General features: G+C 41.7%; 1 protein-coding gene across 1 annotated transcript in view; it reads right to left on the bottom strand.

Moving 5' to 3' along the window:
- Nucleotides 1–18,851, bottom strand: part of RASEF (RAS and EF-hand domain containing) — a 101,235-nt gene that overhangs the window by 55,019 nt on the left and 27,365 nt on the right. Inside the window, exon 2 of the mRNA XM_049896888.1 lies at nucleotides 1,762–1,908. Within this exon, the coding sequence (XP_049752845.1) occupies nucleotides 1,762–1,908 (147 nt within the window). The remainder of the gene's footprint in view (nucleotides 1–1,761; nucleotides 1,909–18,851) is intronic.

Here is an 18,851-nt window from a genome sequence, read left to right as displayed (position 1 = left end):
CTCTTTGTTAAAGCCACCCACTTGCGGTATTTCTGTTATAGCAGCACTAGATGACTAAGACAATCATCATGCTAAGGGGAAAAAAAAAGAGACAGAGGAGCTGAAGAAAAGTGGGGTCGACAGTTTTTACCTGCCCCCCACGCAGAAGGGACAGCGTCCTACCCAAAAAGTTGTGGAGGCCAGCATGATGTGTGCAGGCCGGGAGATGTGGGGAGGAGCCCATGACAGCAAGAAGCGCCTGTGGGGCAGAACATCCAAGCAGCAGTACCACAGACAAAATGCCCCTTCTTACCCAACACATGCTAAAATAATTCGGTCCTTCCGGGGTGCAGAGAGGAGAGAGGCTGCCTGCCGTCCAGACTGCAACAAATATAAACGCTACTCGATGGCACTGGGTTTTGGGTTGCATGAGGCTGCTGTTAAAACCAACGAGGTGTCCTATGTAAGCCGGTTATGACTTACATAAACTGTGTTACTGGAGACTTGAATAGTGTTTCTGAATTTCAGTTGAGGTGAGAAGGTAAGGTGAGGAGGGTTACGGAGAGGGAAAGAATCATTGCTGAACCCGACTACGTGACAAGTGCTGCGTGAAGGGCTCACCCAGGATGTCATCTGCTAAATCTTAGCAGACTGATAAGGTGAATATTTTCATCCTCATTTCGCAGATAAGGCTCAGGGAGATTGAGAAAGCTGGCAAGGGCCACACACCGGTCAGTGACAAACCTAAGGTTCAAACAGAGTTCTGCCTACCTCTGTGGATAGAAGCCTGCCTGTGTGGTTCACGTGGCTGGATGTCACGTAACAGATCTCTCTAAATCGTTCTGTATCTAGTCATTGGCCTTGGAGAGTTCCTATAACAGGGTGGCAGTGACTTACTGATTGGTCTCTGGCTGAACTACGAATTACTGCCTAACTCAACTTCCCTCAGGCTGGCTTTGTTTAGAAAGCTCTAGATTCCTGAGATTTAATAAGTCCCTATCAGTAAGAGGATCCCTGGTGGTATAACAGTTAAGCGCTCAGCTGTTAACCAAAAGGTTGATGGTTCCCACCCATCCACTGGCTCTGCGGGAGAAAGACCTGGTGATCTGCTTCCATAAAGATTACAGCCTAGGAAATCCTATGGGGCAGTTCTAGTGTCCCTAGGGCTGCTGTGAGTTGGGACCACTCCAACGGCACCCAACAACAACAAAAATGACGTCCTATAAAGTGATAATGCAGGCGAGTCCATTTGCCACATGGGTAAGGCGGCAAGTTAAAGGATCCTGTGTACGTACAACTTCCACCATCTGCCTGTCACTCTCTCCTACTGTGGTGGCTTGGGTGTTGCTGTGATGCTGGAAGCTATGCCACTGGTATTTCAAATAACAGCAGGGTTAGCCATGGTAGACAGGTTTTCATAGAGCTTCCAGACTGAGACAGACTAGGAAGAAATGCCTGGCAATCTATTTCTGCAAATCAACCAATGAAAACTTTATGGATCACAACAGAACATCGTCCAGCTCATGTGCTTTGGACATGTCATCAGGAGGGATCAACTGCTGGAAGGGGACAGAAGTAGAAGGTCAACGAGGATGAGAGAGACCCTTGGTGAGATGGATTGGCACAAAAGCTATGATGGACTCGAACATGCTGATGATGACTGAGGATGACGCAGGACCAGGCAACATTTTGTGCTGTTGTACATAAGGTCGCCATGAATCTGAGTCACCTCACAGCGGCTAACAACAACATGGTCCACTGAGGAAGGAATGATATCAATACCTCTTCACTGCGATAGCCAGGTTCTCCATTTCTGTGCTCTGTAGTCTGATCTCGCGGATAAAGTTCTTTATAACATGCTCATACGGCTGAAGTAGTCTTGGCTCCACGAGGTTGATGTTTTGATACAGAGTACCAACTTGCTCTTGTCTGCCAAAAAAAGAAAAAAAAAATTAACTTAGTCAAATCAATAAAGAAATAAAAAGGCAAACATACAGAACACTTTTAAGGAAGAGACATAAGAACCCAAAAGGGAAGAAGCAGCAATGATGGAATGACCTAGAATGAAGGGAAAGACGGAAGTCAGAGATGCTGTCGCATTATTCTCCGTATCGGGAGATGGAAGTCCATGAAGGCAGCAGAAAAGGACAGAGAGGGATCGATAGGGAAGGACTCTTTCTCTGTCAACACTGTTTTAATAAAAAGGTAAATAAATTTAGAGGAAAAAGAACTGGTATCATTTAAACCATTTACTTAATTCCATGTTCCTCCAACGTCTAATGTGTTCTAGCCTTTATGTTTGTAAGAGTGGATATACCTATTATTTTACATTCATTTATATTCAGTCAAAATTACTTCATACAAATTCATATTTCTAAGTATTTATATGTTACCATCCTCATACTCCTTATTGAATTAAAATATTATTAAAATACAGGAGCCCCGGTGGCACAGTAGTTAAACACTTGGCTGACAACTGAAGGTCTGTGGTTTGAACCCACCAGCCGCTTCACGGGAGAAGGATGTGGTAGTCTGCTTCTGTAAAGATTTACAGCCTTGAAAACTCTATGGGGCAGGTCTACTCTGTCCTACAGGGTCACTATAAGTCGGAATCGACTCGAAGGCAGTGGGTTTGGGTATTAAAATACAAAAATGTTCAAAGACATTTCAAAAGAAAAATTGGCAACACTTTGTAAAAACAAAGAATATTAATTTATACAAGTTGAAAGAAGAAATGCCAGGAATTTAGGCGATATGCAATTCTTTGAAAGAGCCCTAGTGGCACAGTGGCTAAGCGCTCGGCTGCTAACTGAAAGGTTGGCAGTTCAAACCCACCAGCCAAGATGTCATAGTCTGCTTCTGTAGAGATTACAGCCTTGGAAACCCTGTGGTGCAGTTCCACTCTGTCCTATCGGGTCGCTATGAGTCAGAATCAACTTGATGGCAAAAGGTTTGTTTTTTTTTTGTTTGTTTGTTTGCAATTTTTTGGGCCTACCATGACAACTTACCTTAACACCAGCATCATAAAACTTTACCAATTCCCACAAAGTTTAGAAATCTTTGAGATAGCCAATAATTACAGTAAAGCTAACACTGCATTATTTAAAAAGCATCTCCAGTGGCTTGGCTACTCCTTTATGTTCAGTGATCGACTGCTATGATTTTACAGCTACTCCCCTGACAACAGGGAAGAACACGCTAACCATTTCTCAAGCTGAAAGAACTGAAGAAAAAATTCAAGCCTCGAGTTGCAATACTGAAGGATTCTACAGGGAAAATATTAAACGATGCAGGAAGCATAAAAGAAGATGGAAGGGAAATTAGTCACAAAAGGACAAATATTGTATGAGACCACTATTATAAGAACTCAAGAAAAGGTTTAAACACAGAAGAAAACATTCTTTGATGGTTACGAGGGTGGGGAGGGAGTGAGTGAGGTATTCACTAACTAGATAGTAGACAAGGATTATTATCTTAGGTGAAGGGAAGGACAGCACACAATACAGGGGAAGTCAGCACAACTGCACTCTAAGAAGTTCCCTGAATATAACCAAACACTTTGACGGACACAGCAGCAGGGGCATGGGTCTGGGAACCATGGTTTCAGGGGACTTCTAGGTCAAATGGCATAACAAGTTTATTAAGAAAATGTTCTGCATCCCACTTTGGTGAGTAGCATCTGGGGTCTTAAAAGCTAGCAAGCGGCCATTTAAGATGCATCAATTGGTCCCAACCCACCTGGAGCAAAAGAAAACGAAGACAGAAAGAAAACATGAGCCCAAGATACTGAAAAGGGTCATATAAACCATAAACTCCATCAGCCTAAGACCAGAAAAACTAGATGGTGCCCGGCTACCACCAATGACTGCCCTGACAGGGAACACAACAGAGAGTCCCTGATGGAGCAGGAGAAAAGTGGGGTGCAGACCTCAAATTCCAGTAAAAACATCAGACGTAATGGTCTGACTGAGACTGGTGCGACCCCAGAGGAAATGGGCCCCAAACTCTGTTAGCCCAAAACTAAAACCATTCCCAAAGCCAACTCTTCAGACAAAGATTAGACTGGACTATAAGACATAAAATGATACTGGTGAGGAGTGTGCTTCTTGGCTCAAGTAGACACATGAGACTAAGTAGGCAGCTCCTTTCTGGGGGTAAGATGAGAAGGCAGAGAGGGACAGGAGCTGGTTGAATGGACATGGGAAACACAGGGTGGAGAGGAGTGTGCTGTCACATTGTAGGGAGAGCAACTAGGGTCACAGAACAATGTGTGTGCAAGTTTTTATATGAGAAACTGACTTGACTTGTAAACTTTCACATAAAACACAATAAAAATGAATAAAGGATTAAAGAAAAAAAAAAAAGGTGAAAGGAATACACAGAGCCACTATACCAAAAAGAATGGATGTTCAACCATTTCAGAAGGTAACATACGATCAGGAACCAATGGTACTGAAGGAAGAGGTCTAAGCTGCACTGAAGGCATTGGTGAAAAACAAGGCTCAGGGAATTGATGGAATACCCATTGAGATGTTCCAACAAACAGATGCAGCGGTTGAGGTGCTCACTTCTCTATGCTAAGAAATTTGGAACAAAGCTACCTGGCCAACTGACTGGAAGAGATCCATATTTATGCCTATTTCCAGGAAAGGTGATCCAACTGAATGTGGAAATTATAGAACAGCATCATTTATATCACAGGCAAGCAAAACGTTGCTGAAGATCATTCAAAAGCGGCTGCAGCGGTACATTGACAGGGAACAGCCAGAAATTCAGGCCAGATTCAGAAGAGGATGTGGAACGAGAGATATCATTGCTGATGTCAAATGGATCCTGGCTGAAAGCAGAGAATACCAGAAGGATGTTTACCTCTGTTTTATTGGCTACGCAAAAGCATTTGACTGTGGATAACAAATTATGGATAACATTGAGGAGAATGGGAATTCAGGAACACTTAATTGTGCTCATGAGGAATCTGTACATGTATCAGGAGGCAGTCATTTGAATAGAACAAAGGGATACTGCATGGTTTAAAGTCAGGAAAGACGTGCGTCAGGGTTGTATCCTTTCAACATACCTATTCAATCTGTACGCTGAACAAATAAACAGAGAAGCTGAACTATATGAAGAACAGGGCACCAGAATTGGAGGAAGGCTCATTAATAACCTGCGTTATGCAGATGACACAACCTTGCCTGCTGAAAGTGAAGAGGACTTGAAGCACTTACTAATGAAGATCAAAGACCACAGCCTTCAGTATGGATTGCACCTCAACATAAAGAAAACAAAAATCCTCAAAACTGGACCAATAAGCAACATCATGATAAATAGAGAAAAGATTGAGGTTTCAAGGATTTCATGTTACTTGGATCCACAATCAACACCCATGGAAGCAGCAGTCAAGAAATCAAAAGACGCATTGCATTGGGCAAATCGGCTGCAAAAGACCTCTTTAAAATGTTGAACAGCAAAGATGTCACCTTGAGGACTAAGATGCACCTGACCCAAGCCATGGTATTTTCAATGGCCTCATATGCATGTGAAAGCTGGACAACGAATAAGGAAGACCGAAGAAGGCTTGATGCCTTTGAATTGCGGTGTTGGTAAAAAATATTGACTATATTGTGGACTGCTAAAAGAACGGACAAATCTGTCTCAGAAGAAGTACAACCAGTATGCTCCTTAGAAGCAAGGATGGCAAAACTGCGTCTTACATACTTTGGGCATGTTATTAGTAGGGAGCAGTCCCTAGAGAAGGACATCACGCTTGGTAAAGTAGAGGGTCATCGAAAAAGAGGAAGACCTTCAATGAGATGGATTGAGACAGTGGCAGCAACAATGGGCTCAAACGCAGCAACAATTGTGAGGATGGTGCAGAACCAGGCAGTGATTGCTCTGTTGTGCACAGGGTCACTGTGAGCTGGAACCAACTGAATGGCACCTAACAACAACACCCCTGACACTGTGAAGTCCTTCTGTCCTCTGCCCCTAACATGGACAGATTCCTCCTCTCTGGGTGCTAATCCAGCTCTGGCAAAGCTTTTGTGCAGGTCACTGCAGGAACCAGGATGCCTGAGGCACTCCACTGCCATCTATGATACCTAATGACGCCATAGCTACAGACAAGCACTGGAAAATCATTTGTACAAAATCCACACCCATCCGCTCGATCAACATTCTATGGGCCTCTTACTCTGTTGAGGTCAGGTAATTATGCTATGGGGCATAAGACAGATAAAGATAACCTCAGACTTCATTAATTAAAAGGCTGTGCATATAGTCAACCCCCAACTGGGCTAGATGATGCAATTAAATACGGTAAGATTTACGATTGTAATAACAATAGTTCTACTTAGTGAGTGCTGACTATGCACTGACAACCCTGGGTGGTGCAGTTAAGTGCTTGGCTGTTAACTGAAAGGAGGTTTGAGGCCGCCTGTTGGTGTAATGGTTAAGAGCTACAGCTGCTAACTAAAAGGTTAGCAGTTCGAATCCACCAGGCACTCCTTGGAAACCATATGGGGCAGTTCTACTCTTTCCTACAGGATCACTAGGAGTCGTAATTGGCTTGATGGCAATGGGGTTTTTTTTTGGTTTAGAAGCCCCTCAGAAGAAGGGCCTCGTGATCTACTTCCAAAAAAAAAATCAGCCATTTAAAATCCTATGGAGCACTGTTCTATTCCAACACACATGGGGTTGCCATGAGTCACAGTCAACTTGACGGCAACTGGTTAGGTTAGATTCACTACCATGTACCAGGTTTTGTGCTAAGCAGTATGTGTGCATCCTGTCTTTGAATGTTTACAACACTCTTATGAGTAAGTACTTTCCCAAACCCATTTTGCAGATCAGGCAGGGTTAAGAGCCCCAAGTCACGTGGTGATCGTCTTCATTATCTAGTGCTGCTATAACAGAAATATCACAAGTGGATGGCTTTAACAAAGAGAAGTTTATTCTCTCAGTCTAGGAGGGCAGAAGTCTGAATTCAGGGTGCCAACTCCAAGGGCACGTTTTCTCTGGGGGAAGGTCCTTGTCATCAATCTTCCCTGGTTGAGGAGCTTCTCGAGCAGGGACCCCAGGTCCGTAGAACGCGTTATTCTCCTGACTCTTGTTTCTTGGTGGTATGAGGTCCCCCATGTTTCTCTGCTTGCTTCTCTCTTTTATATTTCAAAAGAGATTGACTTAAGACACAACATAATCTTGTAGCCTGAGTCCTGCTCTTTAACATAACTGCCTCTAATCCTGCCTCATTAACATCACAGAGGTAGAATTTATAACACACAGGAAAATCACATCAGATGACAATGGTGGGCAGTCACACAATACTGGGAATCATGGCCTAGCCAAACTGATATGCATTTTTGGAGGACGCTATTCAATCCATAAAAAAAAAAACAGTCATTAATTGACAGAGTTGGGATTCAAACCCAGTCTGATGCTGGGGACCAGATAATCAACCACAACATTATATTGCTTCCAAATCATGTTAAACATCTGAACTCTGGCTGAAAAAGAGGGGCACTGAAAATCAATCCAGAGTAACCATGAAATATTTCAAAACATGAGGTATATATTGACTTGTATAGGGGACAACTCTGATTCAAAAAATCTGCGCAAGTGAAAGACTATTAATAAACTCTGCTGGAGTAAATCGCTTCACTTGGTGATATAAGACCATCATCCCACCCATAAGGGCGGAGTGGAAATACCAATTGCAATTTTGAGCCATGTTTATTAGAGAGCAATTAAAAAAAAAATCTATATTCTAGGTTGTCCTACTTAATTTCAGTGCACAGAATCATTAACATTTCTGCCTTTTGCCATTTACTGACTGGCAAAGCATTAAAAACTTGCTCCTTCAAAGGAACCTGCCAGTCAGAGGTGGCCTTTAAGATGCTGTCACCTCCAGTCCTTATTTATTGGCTAAGCGCACTACGTGCACAGACGTGGATGTCTGGATGGATTCCATGACTTTCAGCAAATTTCTAAGGTAAGAACGACACATAACAACCCCAACCAAACGCGTTGCCATTGAGTCGATTCCGACTCATAGCGACCCCATAGGACAGAGTAGAACTGCCCCACAGAGTTTCCAAGGAGCGCCTGGTAGATTCAAACTGTCGACCTTTTGGTTAGCAGCCATAGCACTTAACCACTATACCACCAGGGTCTCCAGAAAGAAACATAATGGTTCAGAAATTCTGTTGGGTCCTCTGCTGGCCCTGGCATTACAAAAAATTTCAGGAATACTCTGCAGTGAAGAGCACAAATAGACTATGTAACTATTAAAACGACTGCCCCTAGCAGAAAATATATGGTTAGTTGCTGCGCCAGAGACTGCCTGAATGCTCGCCTATCATGTTTCCTCTTGCAGGGCGCACAGGGAGACTTGATTTCCCAGAACCCTCAGCAGGTAGACTGAAGCCATGTGACTAGTTCTGGCCAATGGAATGGGAGCACAAATTGTGTTTGGAGCCTTGGTGATGCAGTGGTTAAGAGCTCAGCTGCTAACCACAAGGTCAGCGGTTCAAAACCACCAGCTGCTCTTTCGAAACCCTATGGGGCAGTTCTAGTCTGTCCTTTAGGGTCGCTATGAGTCAGAATCAACTTGATGGAAATGGGTTTGGTTTTTTGGTTAGTTCTAAGCCTGGCCCCTAAAATCAATCCTTCACAAGATCCTCAGCTCATTCATATTTCTCTGTTTCTCTCTCTTCTTCCCTCCCTTCCTCCCGCCTCCCTTTCCCTCCCTCTCTCTCTCTCTCTTTCACCCTCCTAGCTTAAGTGAAGAACTCCCATCTGGCAAAGCCACGTGATAAAATGTGCTTGGATCCCTGAATTACTACATGGAGGGGAACTACTTAAGAGAGCTGCCTGACCACAGCCAGCTGTGGCAGGAGGGAGAAACAAATTTGTGTTCTGTAAAGCCACTGAAGTTCATAAGTTCTTTGTTAAAGTCAGCTTGTGCCTAGAAAGTTGACATTACAGTTTCCAGTTGGTTTTTTGTCATCCTCTTCCAGATTAAAATAGTTCTTCACATCCTTACTTGACAGTTTCATATTAACTAGGTAGCGAGACTTCTGCATCAGGGTTAAGTCTTTACCCCCACCACCTACTCTCTTCAGAAAGGAACAAAAGACTGTTCTGAAGTATTAGCATACTTAGGAATCCCTGGGTGGTGCAAATGGTTAACCTAGAGATCTACTTCCGAAAAATCAGCCACTGAAACCCCCATGGACACACATGGGGTCACCCCGAGTCAGGGCCCGCTCAACGGTAACTGGTACTGGTTAGCATACTAAAGCAACACTTACTGAGCGCCCTAGATGTGTTGCCTGGGCACTGATTTAAGCACTGACCAGTGTTACCTCACTTAAGCCTCACAACTACCTTAGAATGAAGTTATTCTCTTAAGAATGAAGTTATTCTCCTACTATATAATGCAGCTATAACAGAAATGGAAACCCTGGTGGTGTAGTGGTTAAGTGCTACGGCTGCTAACCCAAGGGTCGGCAGTTCGAATCTCTCAGCCGTTCCTTGGAAACTCAATGGGGCAGTTCTGCTCTGTCCTATAGGGTTGCTATGAGTCAGAATCGACTTGACGGCACTGGGTTTGGTTTTGGTTTTTGGTATAACAGAAATACAAGTGGATGGCTTTAACAAAGAGAAATTTATTCTCTCACAGTCTAGTAGGCTAGAAGTCCAAATTTAGGGTGTCAGCTCCAAGGAAAGCTTTCTCTCTCTGTTGGCTCTGGAGAAAGGTCCTTGTTGTCAATCTTCCCCTGGACTAGGAACTTCTCTGTGCAGGAACCCCAGGTCCAAAGGACGTGCTGTGCTCCTGGCACTGTTTTCTTGGTGGTATGAGGTCTCCAGCTCTCTGTCTGCTTCCCTTTCGTTTTATCTCTTGTAAGATAAAAGGTGATGCAGGCCACGCCCCAGGGACACTCCCTTTATATTGGATCAGGGATGTGACCTGAGCAAAGGTGTTACATCTCACCCTAATCCTCTTAAGCCACAGGCAGAGATTATGATAACACAGGAAAATCACAAAATGGAGGGCAAGCACACATGGCCTAACCAAGATGACAAATTTTTGTGGGGGACATAATTCAATCCATTACAGGAGAGAACTGCAGCAGTATTAGGATTCCAACTCAGTCCATCTGGCTCCAGAGTCCAGTTCTCCTGGGAGGAACTAACTTTTCAAGCCAAAAGTAAGTGCTGAATTGGCTTTCAGGGGTCCCAAGTACATGCCTCAATTTAAGGAAATCCGATGTACCAAGATGTTAAAGAGGGGTATGTATTACCGCTAAAGGTAGTCCCTGAGTGGTGAAATGAACCAGTTGTTAACCAAAAGGCTGGTGGGTTCGAGTCCACCCAGAGGTGTTCTGGAAGGCAATCCTGGTGATCTACTTCTGAAAAACCAAACACTGAAAACCCTATGGAGCAGACAGTTCTACTCTGACAAACATGGGGTTGCCCTAAGTCAGAATTAACTCAAGGGCAACTGGTTTTATTATCGTTAAAAGGATTATCTATACTGCAAAAGGACCCTTTAAAAGAATGAAGGCAGACTGAGATTAAAATAAGATAACCTTAGGAAATTCGGTTTCCTTAAAGCTATTTGGAGAAAGCACTATTATACATAGTAAGGCACGCTCCCCACCTTCTACCCTCTCCCAAATCTTTCTGCTTTTATGCTTCATTTGATCTGCATTTATGAAACTGGAGAACCATCTAGATTATGCAGAAGGACTTCAACATAATGCATTTGGCAATTTTCACTCCTGATGGAAAAAAAAAAAACAACATTTTATCATAGCAAGAGCTAATACCTGGTCCCTCTATGTAAGATTTAAATGCTGCGTTTTGCACAGGCAGATAAACATACGTGGATTCTTTAACTCAGCAGACTTTGTGCCATTCCTTGGAGCCAAGACAATTTTTTGTTCCACTCCACTGACCCCTTCTGGCGTCCCTGCTCCTGACGTCAAAGGTTGAACAAGCAGAGACTACACAATGGCTGCACACACAGGGCTGTTTTCTTCTGAGCCGGAACCAGCCGTGGTGCATATGAGTGCTGAGAAGGGTGCCCAGTGGTGACAGGGCTCAAAAGCACTTTTAATTCATTTAGTCCCAGGGCCTCATCTAGGGCAATTACACTTAGGTTCACCAACAATATCGACCTGTTCACAAGTGTACTTGACAAATACTAGGTAATGATTAAGTGTCAAGTGAAATGCATGAGTCAGTCAAGACAAAAAAAAAAAAAAAAAAAATTGTGTTCCAGGTGAGCAATTAACACTTAAAAAAGCTGAAGAAAAGCGATCAAATGAAACTCAGAGAAAAATGCACCCTGAATGACCATCCCGGTTTAGATGTTTAAAATCTGAGCTTATTCATTTTCTTGTTTGATAAATTATTAGGTGATTTGTATAAAAGGGAGTGGTGATGGCTAGTTACTGCTGCAAAACTCACAGTTTAACATTTTTACATGATCCCTTGGAAACAGGCATTTTAAATTGCAAATATTCTCTCTGAATCTAAGGGGAAGATTATATACTTAGAAGAAAAAACAGGTATACTAAACCTGCTGCTGTTGAGTTGATTCTGAATCATAGCGACCCTATAGAACAGAGGAGACCTGCCCCGCAGGTTTTCCAAGGAGCAGCTACTGGATTCGAACTGCCGACCTTTTGGTTAGCAACCATATCTCTTAACCACTGCGCCACCAGGGTATACGAAGTATGTGTAAAAATGCTTACAGGTCATACATTTTAATAAGGTTAAGGGTTTGATTTTGAAGAACACACATAGGTCTATGTTCAGTGGTTAAGAGCTTGGCTGCCAACCAAAAGGTTGGCAGCGCAAATCCACTAGCCGCTCCTTGGAAACCCTATGGGGCAGTTCTACTCTGTCCTATGGGGTTGCTACAAGTTGAAATCGACTTAATGGTTTTTGTTTTTGTAAGTAGTAGATCTAGCAGTCAGAATACTTGGCCACTTCTGGTCTCAGTACACCCTGGGAAATGGCCAAGTGCAAACAAGATCAGTCCAAGTTAAAGAACACAGTCACCCAGTAGAGTTGTTGGGGAAATTAGCCCTTAGATTACAAGTCTTAGTATTCCAAGCATTAAACTAGTTAGCTAACCTACTTATTTAAATGATATGTTCCGTAGATCTAACCTCCAAAGCAGGTTTTGTAAACAAAATCAAACATGTATTAAATTCCAATGACTACATTATTCTAAGCTAGAAGCTGCCACAAGAAAATGGACATTATGATCATTAACATCTGAGGGTGGAAAATTAAAACATCCACTCCTTCCAAGGAGTACGATGTTAGATCCAGGAAACAAAATGCTAAGAAGCAGACTCAGTCTTTCCCTCTTAGGCTTAGTTAGGGAGCCCAAGAATTGTCACACATGACTGAAAAGCCCTGTGAAGATTAAGTACAAGATGCCCTGAGAACATAGAATAGGTGGACATATTCTGGTGTGGGAGGATTACCAGTAGGACCTGAAGGAGGAGTGCAGGCCAACTAGGCAAGAAGTAGAGGAGGGCTTCTCAGGTGTCAGTAACCTTGATGGCCTGTGCAAAGCCTCAAGGCAGAGGTGGGAGGTGGGGAGGCAGGGTAAGGGCTGGTGACGCTGGAGAGTGGAGACTGGGGGAGGGAGCAGTGGCAGCAGGTAAGGCTGGAGAAGTTGGCACCACCCGAAAGCATATTAAAGATCCTGGGATTTGCTCTGAGTGGACGCGAAGCCACTGGTAGGTGTAAAGGAAGAGCTGGCATGACCAACTTTCCATCTTCACTATCCACATTCTCACAACACTTTGGGTGAACTAAAGAATTAAGCAAAGGAAGAAGGGACAAGTTTTGCAGAGATGAGGGTAAATCTAAGGCCGTTGTAACTTAATCCAGAAATACAGGATTTTAGGGGTTTTCACTGGCTTCTCCTTTCCTTTACTTTGGAATCTACAGAATTATAAACAGTTAAAATGACTGTAGAGTATTTCCCTTTTAAAGCCAGAATAAGTATATCCCCACTACATATGATACCCAGTTGCTCTTTTTAGATGTCTGGAACAAACCATATTGCCATTTAGTTTAGAAATGGAAAAGCTTGTCCTGAATGTCTGAAATATTAATTATTCCTCATAGGAATTAAGTAAAAAATTACTGATTTCAAAATGCTGACCATATACATATTTTCAGAATAAATCCCAATTAACTAGACCATAAATTCCGGCACCAAACCCAGCATGCTGCCAGAACGGGACAACTTGGTTCTCCTTCTGAAGTTCAAGTCTTTCTTTCTAGACAGGATGCAGCTCTGCCCACTGATAAACAGCCTTTCGGTGGCTGCTGATGACTGTGTTCACACAATAGGGCTCGCTTGTTCATTAACTCGGTCAGAATGGCCGTCCCTTCTAGAGAAAAACAATAAATAGTCTGATCAGCATGGTCTCACCAGGTGGCACACTTGGAAAGACCACCAATCTGGCAGCCTGAAATCTCCTGGCCTCTGTTTCGGTGCCACTTGGTCAGAGGCTGATCTCATCCAGGTGTGAAACCACCAAGGCCTCATCCAGGGCTCCGGCCCAAACATATCTCCCACAGGTAAAATTTTTCCCAGATCCTTGTTGCCCTGGAAAATACTTTTCCTTACATGGGTCCTTATTTGGGTAACAGTCCCAAAAGAGGTGAAAATGTAAAGTTCCTGACAGATAAGAGCGTTAAGCAGATTCATTCAAAGTCTAGAAACAATTCAGACTGCAAATCGCTTCCTATTTGAAATCACTGACATTTACTTACTGGGAGTTTGCCAGTGGAGAGACAGAGGTGGAAACAGCAGGAGGCATTGTGTGGAAGGATTAGAGAAGACACAGGCTCAGAACAGCTGAGGTTCTGCTGAGGTCATGAATGGTGTCCAGGCTGAGTTCAAGTAGTTCACCACATCCTAGCTTTGTGACCCAGGACAAAATATATAACGTCTCGAGTGTCAACTTCTATCTAAAGTGTGTGTAATAACAGCACCTAGCACATAGTGTTGTTCTGAGGATTAACTTCTATAAAGCACACACAACAGTACCCAGCTCATTGTCGGTAATCAAGAAACACTTAAATTTATTGTTATGATTTGTTATTACACTTGACTCTTCTCCCCAGCTGAGTTAGACAGTAGATAGTTGGCTACTCTCCATGTCTCTGTGTTGTGTTTTGGGAAAGGGCTAAGGGAAAGAAAGTGGTGTCGTATAGAAACCCCATAGACAGAAATGTCATCTCACCTGTGCCAGTCCTGGGGGCACTGACAAGTGACAGCTGGGTCATGATTGAGGTCATTCTATAAAGCTTATATTTAAAGGCTGGTAAACTTTTTCCGTAAAGCACCAGATAAAAAATATTTTTGGCTTTGGAGGCCATACAATCTCTGTTGCAAATACTTAGCTCAGCCATTGCTGCGTGAAAGCAGCCATAAACAGTGGCCATCGAGCTGACTCTGACTCACGGTGTCCCCATGTGTGTCAGAGTGAAACTCTGCTCCACAGGGATTTCGATGGCTGATATTTTGGAAGTAGAGTGTCAGGCCTTTCTTCCAAGGAACCTCTGGGTAGACTCAAATGGCCAACCATCTGGTTAGCAGCTGAGCCATTTCCACCACCCAGGGTCTCCCTAGATATTTTATAAATGAATGAGCCTTCCTGTGCTCCACTAAAACTGTATTTACACAAACGGGTGGAGAGCCAAATGGGCTTTATTCTGGCGACTCCCAATATGCCCTATTACCATAAGGCCCTGAGATAGGGATAACGATCGTAACCGTTCTACCCAGGAAAAGAGGTCTGAGCTCACACCCTGCCCCTAGGTCCATATTATTTTTTGTTCATAGGTGGAAATCACATTGTTAACAGCCTATATGTATGTGTTCGTGCATGAGTGTGGACCTCTTTACCTACGAGTACTTATCTTACATGCACACTTACTTGCATTATTTCTCTCATATCAATGTACCTTAAATTAAATGCAGGTATAATCTTACAATATTAGCATCAAACAATTGGCCAAACATAGTTCTTTTCTATTTTGGCAAGACAGATAGGGGCCAAGGGGAAAAATAAACAGCATTATATCAGCTTTTATGCAAAATTTCCCTATAGATGAGCTCTGTCCCCTTCACAGGTTTGCCTGGGACAATCCCAAGTTATGCTTGTTGTCCTATACCCTGTCCCTGTTAGCATTTGTGCAGGATTTTCACTTTTTATCCAATATTATTATTAACAGCTGCATTAAATTAAGCCAGAATGCATTCAGAAAACTCCCCTTTTTACTTCCAGCATCTTCCATGATTTCATCTAGTGGTGTGGGCGATATCAGCACAGTGAAAAGACTTCTCATTAATATCTGGCTAAATCATATAGGCAATCAATGATAAACCCGTCTCTCCTTTCCTGACCCTTTCCAGATACAATATAACTAAAACTTTCCTTTCACTAGTAGGAAACAGAACACTCCCTGATAAAACAAATTAAGCCTAGACAAGAGACACCAGAGACAGATAACTGCTTCAGGTCTCAGATGGTGGTACAGAAAGACTGGAAGAGGTTGTCTCTGCAGCCACCTGGAGAACCATTCAGGTGTGCCTCTACCTGCAAGATGTGCAATGTCACCAGGTGCTCATCTGGTGAAATCAGTGGGGAGCTGGAAAATTATAGGAACAATGTACATAGACTAGGTAAAGAAAACAGAAGTTGACCAGTCCTCCCACAGAATGATAGTAACTGGAATGTTTTTTGCTATAGTAATTTAACCATTTTTAGTATGGTTTAAATGTATAACTTATTTTATTGAATGATAATGCTTTTATAGTTTGCAACAAAACCTTTTGACAACAATGACCTAAACAAATCCAAACCAAAAGAAGTGCATGTTTAATAAAAAACTGAGTACTAAATTTCCTTTCCTTGAGAAAGCTAATGATAAACATGTAACTTGCTCAAAATGTTTTTTAACTTTCATAGCCAAGAGCAGCCTAAGGAAGCATGATGGCTACATGTAATGTGGTGTTCTTGATGGGATCCTGGAACGAAAAACAAAGATACTATGTAAAAACTAAGGAAAGCTACCAGACTTCCTGGCCTGACAGAGACTGGAGAAACCTAGAGAGTACGGCTCCCGGACACCCTTTTAGCTCAGTAATGAAGTTACTCCTGAGGTTTACCCTTCATCCAAAGATTAGACAGGCCCATAAAACAAAACCAGACTAAGGGGGCACACCAGCCCGGGGCAAGGACTATAAGGCAGGAGGGGACAGGAAAGCTGGTAATAGGGGACCCAAGGTTGAGAAGGGAGAGTGTTGACATGTTGTGCGGTTGTTAACCAATGTTATAAAACAATATGTGTACTATTTAATGAGAAGCTAATTTGTTCTGTAAACCTTCATCTGAAGTACAATTAAAAAAAAAAAAAACTAAGGATAAATTAAGTATGTACTTTAGCTAATAATATCAGGTCATTAATTATAACAAATGCACCATATTAACATACGACGTTAATAATAGGAAAACTGGGTACAGGTTATATCTAAACTCTCCATTGTCTTTGAAATTTTTCTGTAAATTTAATGCCACTCTAAAAACAGAATTTATTTTAAAAAACTTTTTCTCAATATTTACCAACTCCCATGAGCTAGATACGGTTAACCAACCACGTGAAAACCAGATGACACATATATCTTGAAGAAGAATCAGTTTATTTCTTTTAAGAAAACTGCTCAAAGGCTACAGCTGCAGAAGGTTCATTTACACATCATACTGTGATGCATGACTGTTCACTTGGATCAAATGACTGTTCTTCTAAATTAATTCTGTGTGTTTTTTATCCCCAATTTTCTTGGGTAAATGCAAAGAGTGAAGCAATTGCTGTTTACGCTGTCTCCACTGGCAGAAAAAGAACTTCACAAAGGAACATGGAGCTAGTTTCATATCAGTGATATCAGATGCTTCAAAAAAATCAGTGAATTCTAATAATGGTTTAATTATTTTATCTGAATCATAGAACCCAAGCTTTTGGAAGTTCATTCTGTTGATGGCAAAACATCTGATCTTATTATGAATGCTATTATAACTTTGGAAACCCTGGTGGCATAGTGATTAAGAGTTATGGCTGCTAACCAAGAGAGCAGCAGTTCGAATCCACCAACCGCTCCTTGGAAACCTTATGGGGCAGTTCTACTCTGTCCTATGGGATCGCTACGAGTCGGAATCAACTCTACCACAATGGGTATTACACATTTAATTAAAAATAAGAGAGTAGAGCATTCTAGCAAAATTATATTTTAACTAAGAGAGTATAAATGCACCTGGAACTGATAGTGGTGATGTACATAATTGTAACCGAATAAGCTGTGATATTCTGCCAAATGAAATAGAAGCTGTGGATATTAAAATTTCAAATATGTTTATGCACACAGAGTATCTAAGCTAAACATTTCTGTGACGGACACTTTCTTTGCTGTTTATCATCATTCAGGTCATAGCAATATTTGAACCTTTGAAGAATTCCTTAGTCAATCATCCCAAATAGCCTATGTTTCTTTGTAAATTAGTCCACTAATTGTTCACTACATTTTGAACATTTCAGTTGAAAAATCTTAATCAGCTTATTCAACAATTGGATCTATAAATCTGCTTCTAGCAGAGTGAAATTCACTGAAAACTAAGCTTGAGAAAAAAGAAGATGCTGAGGAATTAAAGGGTGATGAGCGCCTGAATGCACGAATTTAATCCCAAATTCCATAATTATGATTTCTAATGCGGAATTTATAGGAAAAATCTTTTGAAGCACCTCGTGCTTAATTGATTGCTTATAGTCTGTGCCAGAATGGACTAAAATTGAAAAGGCCTACAATTTTGAAGCATCTAAATATGGCAAAGCATTCAAAAGAACCACAAGTGGAAATAACTGACTTGACATGTCTTATCAAAATGAAAGAAACTTGTCAAAATGAGTACTTTGAAGGGAGGCAAAAACACAGTACCTGTGAAAATAATGGGCTGAAATATGTCCACATTTACACGTGTCAATACCAAAAAAAAAAGAATCGAGAAAATCCTCCACTTACCAGAATTTGCACAGAACTCTCAGTACTTGGAGAGAGAGTATTTTCTTCATTAAAAACATTATAATCTACAGAGAAGATTCAGTTGCTGGTGTCAACAATTTTCAATGTAATAATCATAAAATATCTCTAACGATTACAGGCAATTATATGAAATAAAAAACAGCAAGACCACTGAGAAAAAAAATTCTTCAGAAAAGTACCAGTGACTATGTCATTAGAGACAGATACGGGTAATTAACTGATTAAAATACGTGAATATGTGCCAAGCCCAACTATTCTGCTTTTTAATGTTCATACTGGGTTTGGGTTATAGTTGCTTTAATGTACATAATTTTAAATATTTTTAGAAATAGTTATTTAAAAATTTTTGATAGGAATATTTCTAAAAAACCACCTATACAACAAAATAAATGTGCTAGACAATTAAATATTTCAATAAAATTATAAAATTTTAAGCATATTAAAAAAAAGTATATTAGTCCCCTCTTTTATTCTCAAAAAAGTTCTGGCTTGGAGAATCAATTCTGTGGCCACCCTACTTTCTTACCTCATTGCCTTCACCCTTCTTCCACCTTCTAGATGCCTGTCAGTGCTCAACATCCTCAATTATCTTGCCGTGCTTGACACACAGTACATAAATTTCCAAAAAAAGAGACTATGCTTGGCTCAAACATGTTATCTTGGTCAATTTCACATCAACTGAACTATTGAACTACTGTTTCAATTTTTGAGGCAAAAAAGATTGGGAAACAGC

This window comes from Elephas maximus, chromosome 9 (assembly GCF_024166365.1).
Source record: "Elephas maximus indicus isolate mEleMax1 chromosome 9, mEleMax1 primary haplotype, whole genome shotgun sequence".
NCBI lineage: Eukaryota > Metazoa > Chordata > Mammalia > Proboscidea > Elephantidae > Elephas > Elephas maximus.
The sequence above is the reverse complement of the archived record's forward strand: the minus strand, read 5'-3'. Positions and strand labels throughout refer to the sequence as shown.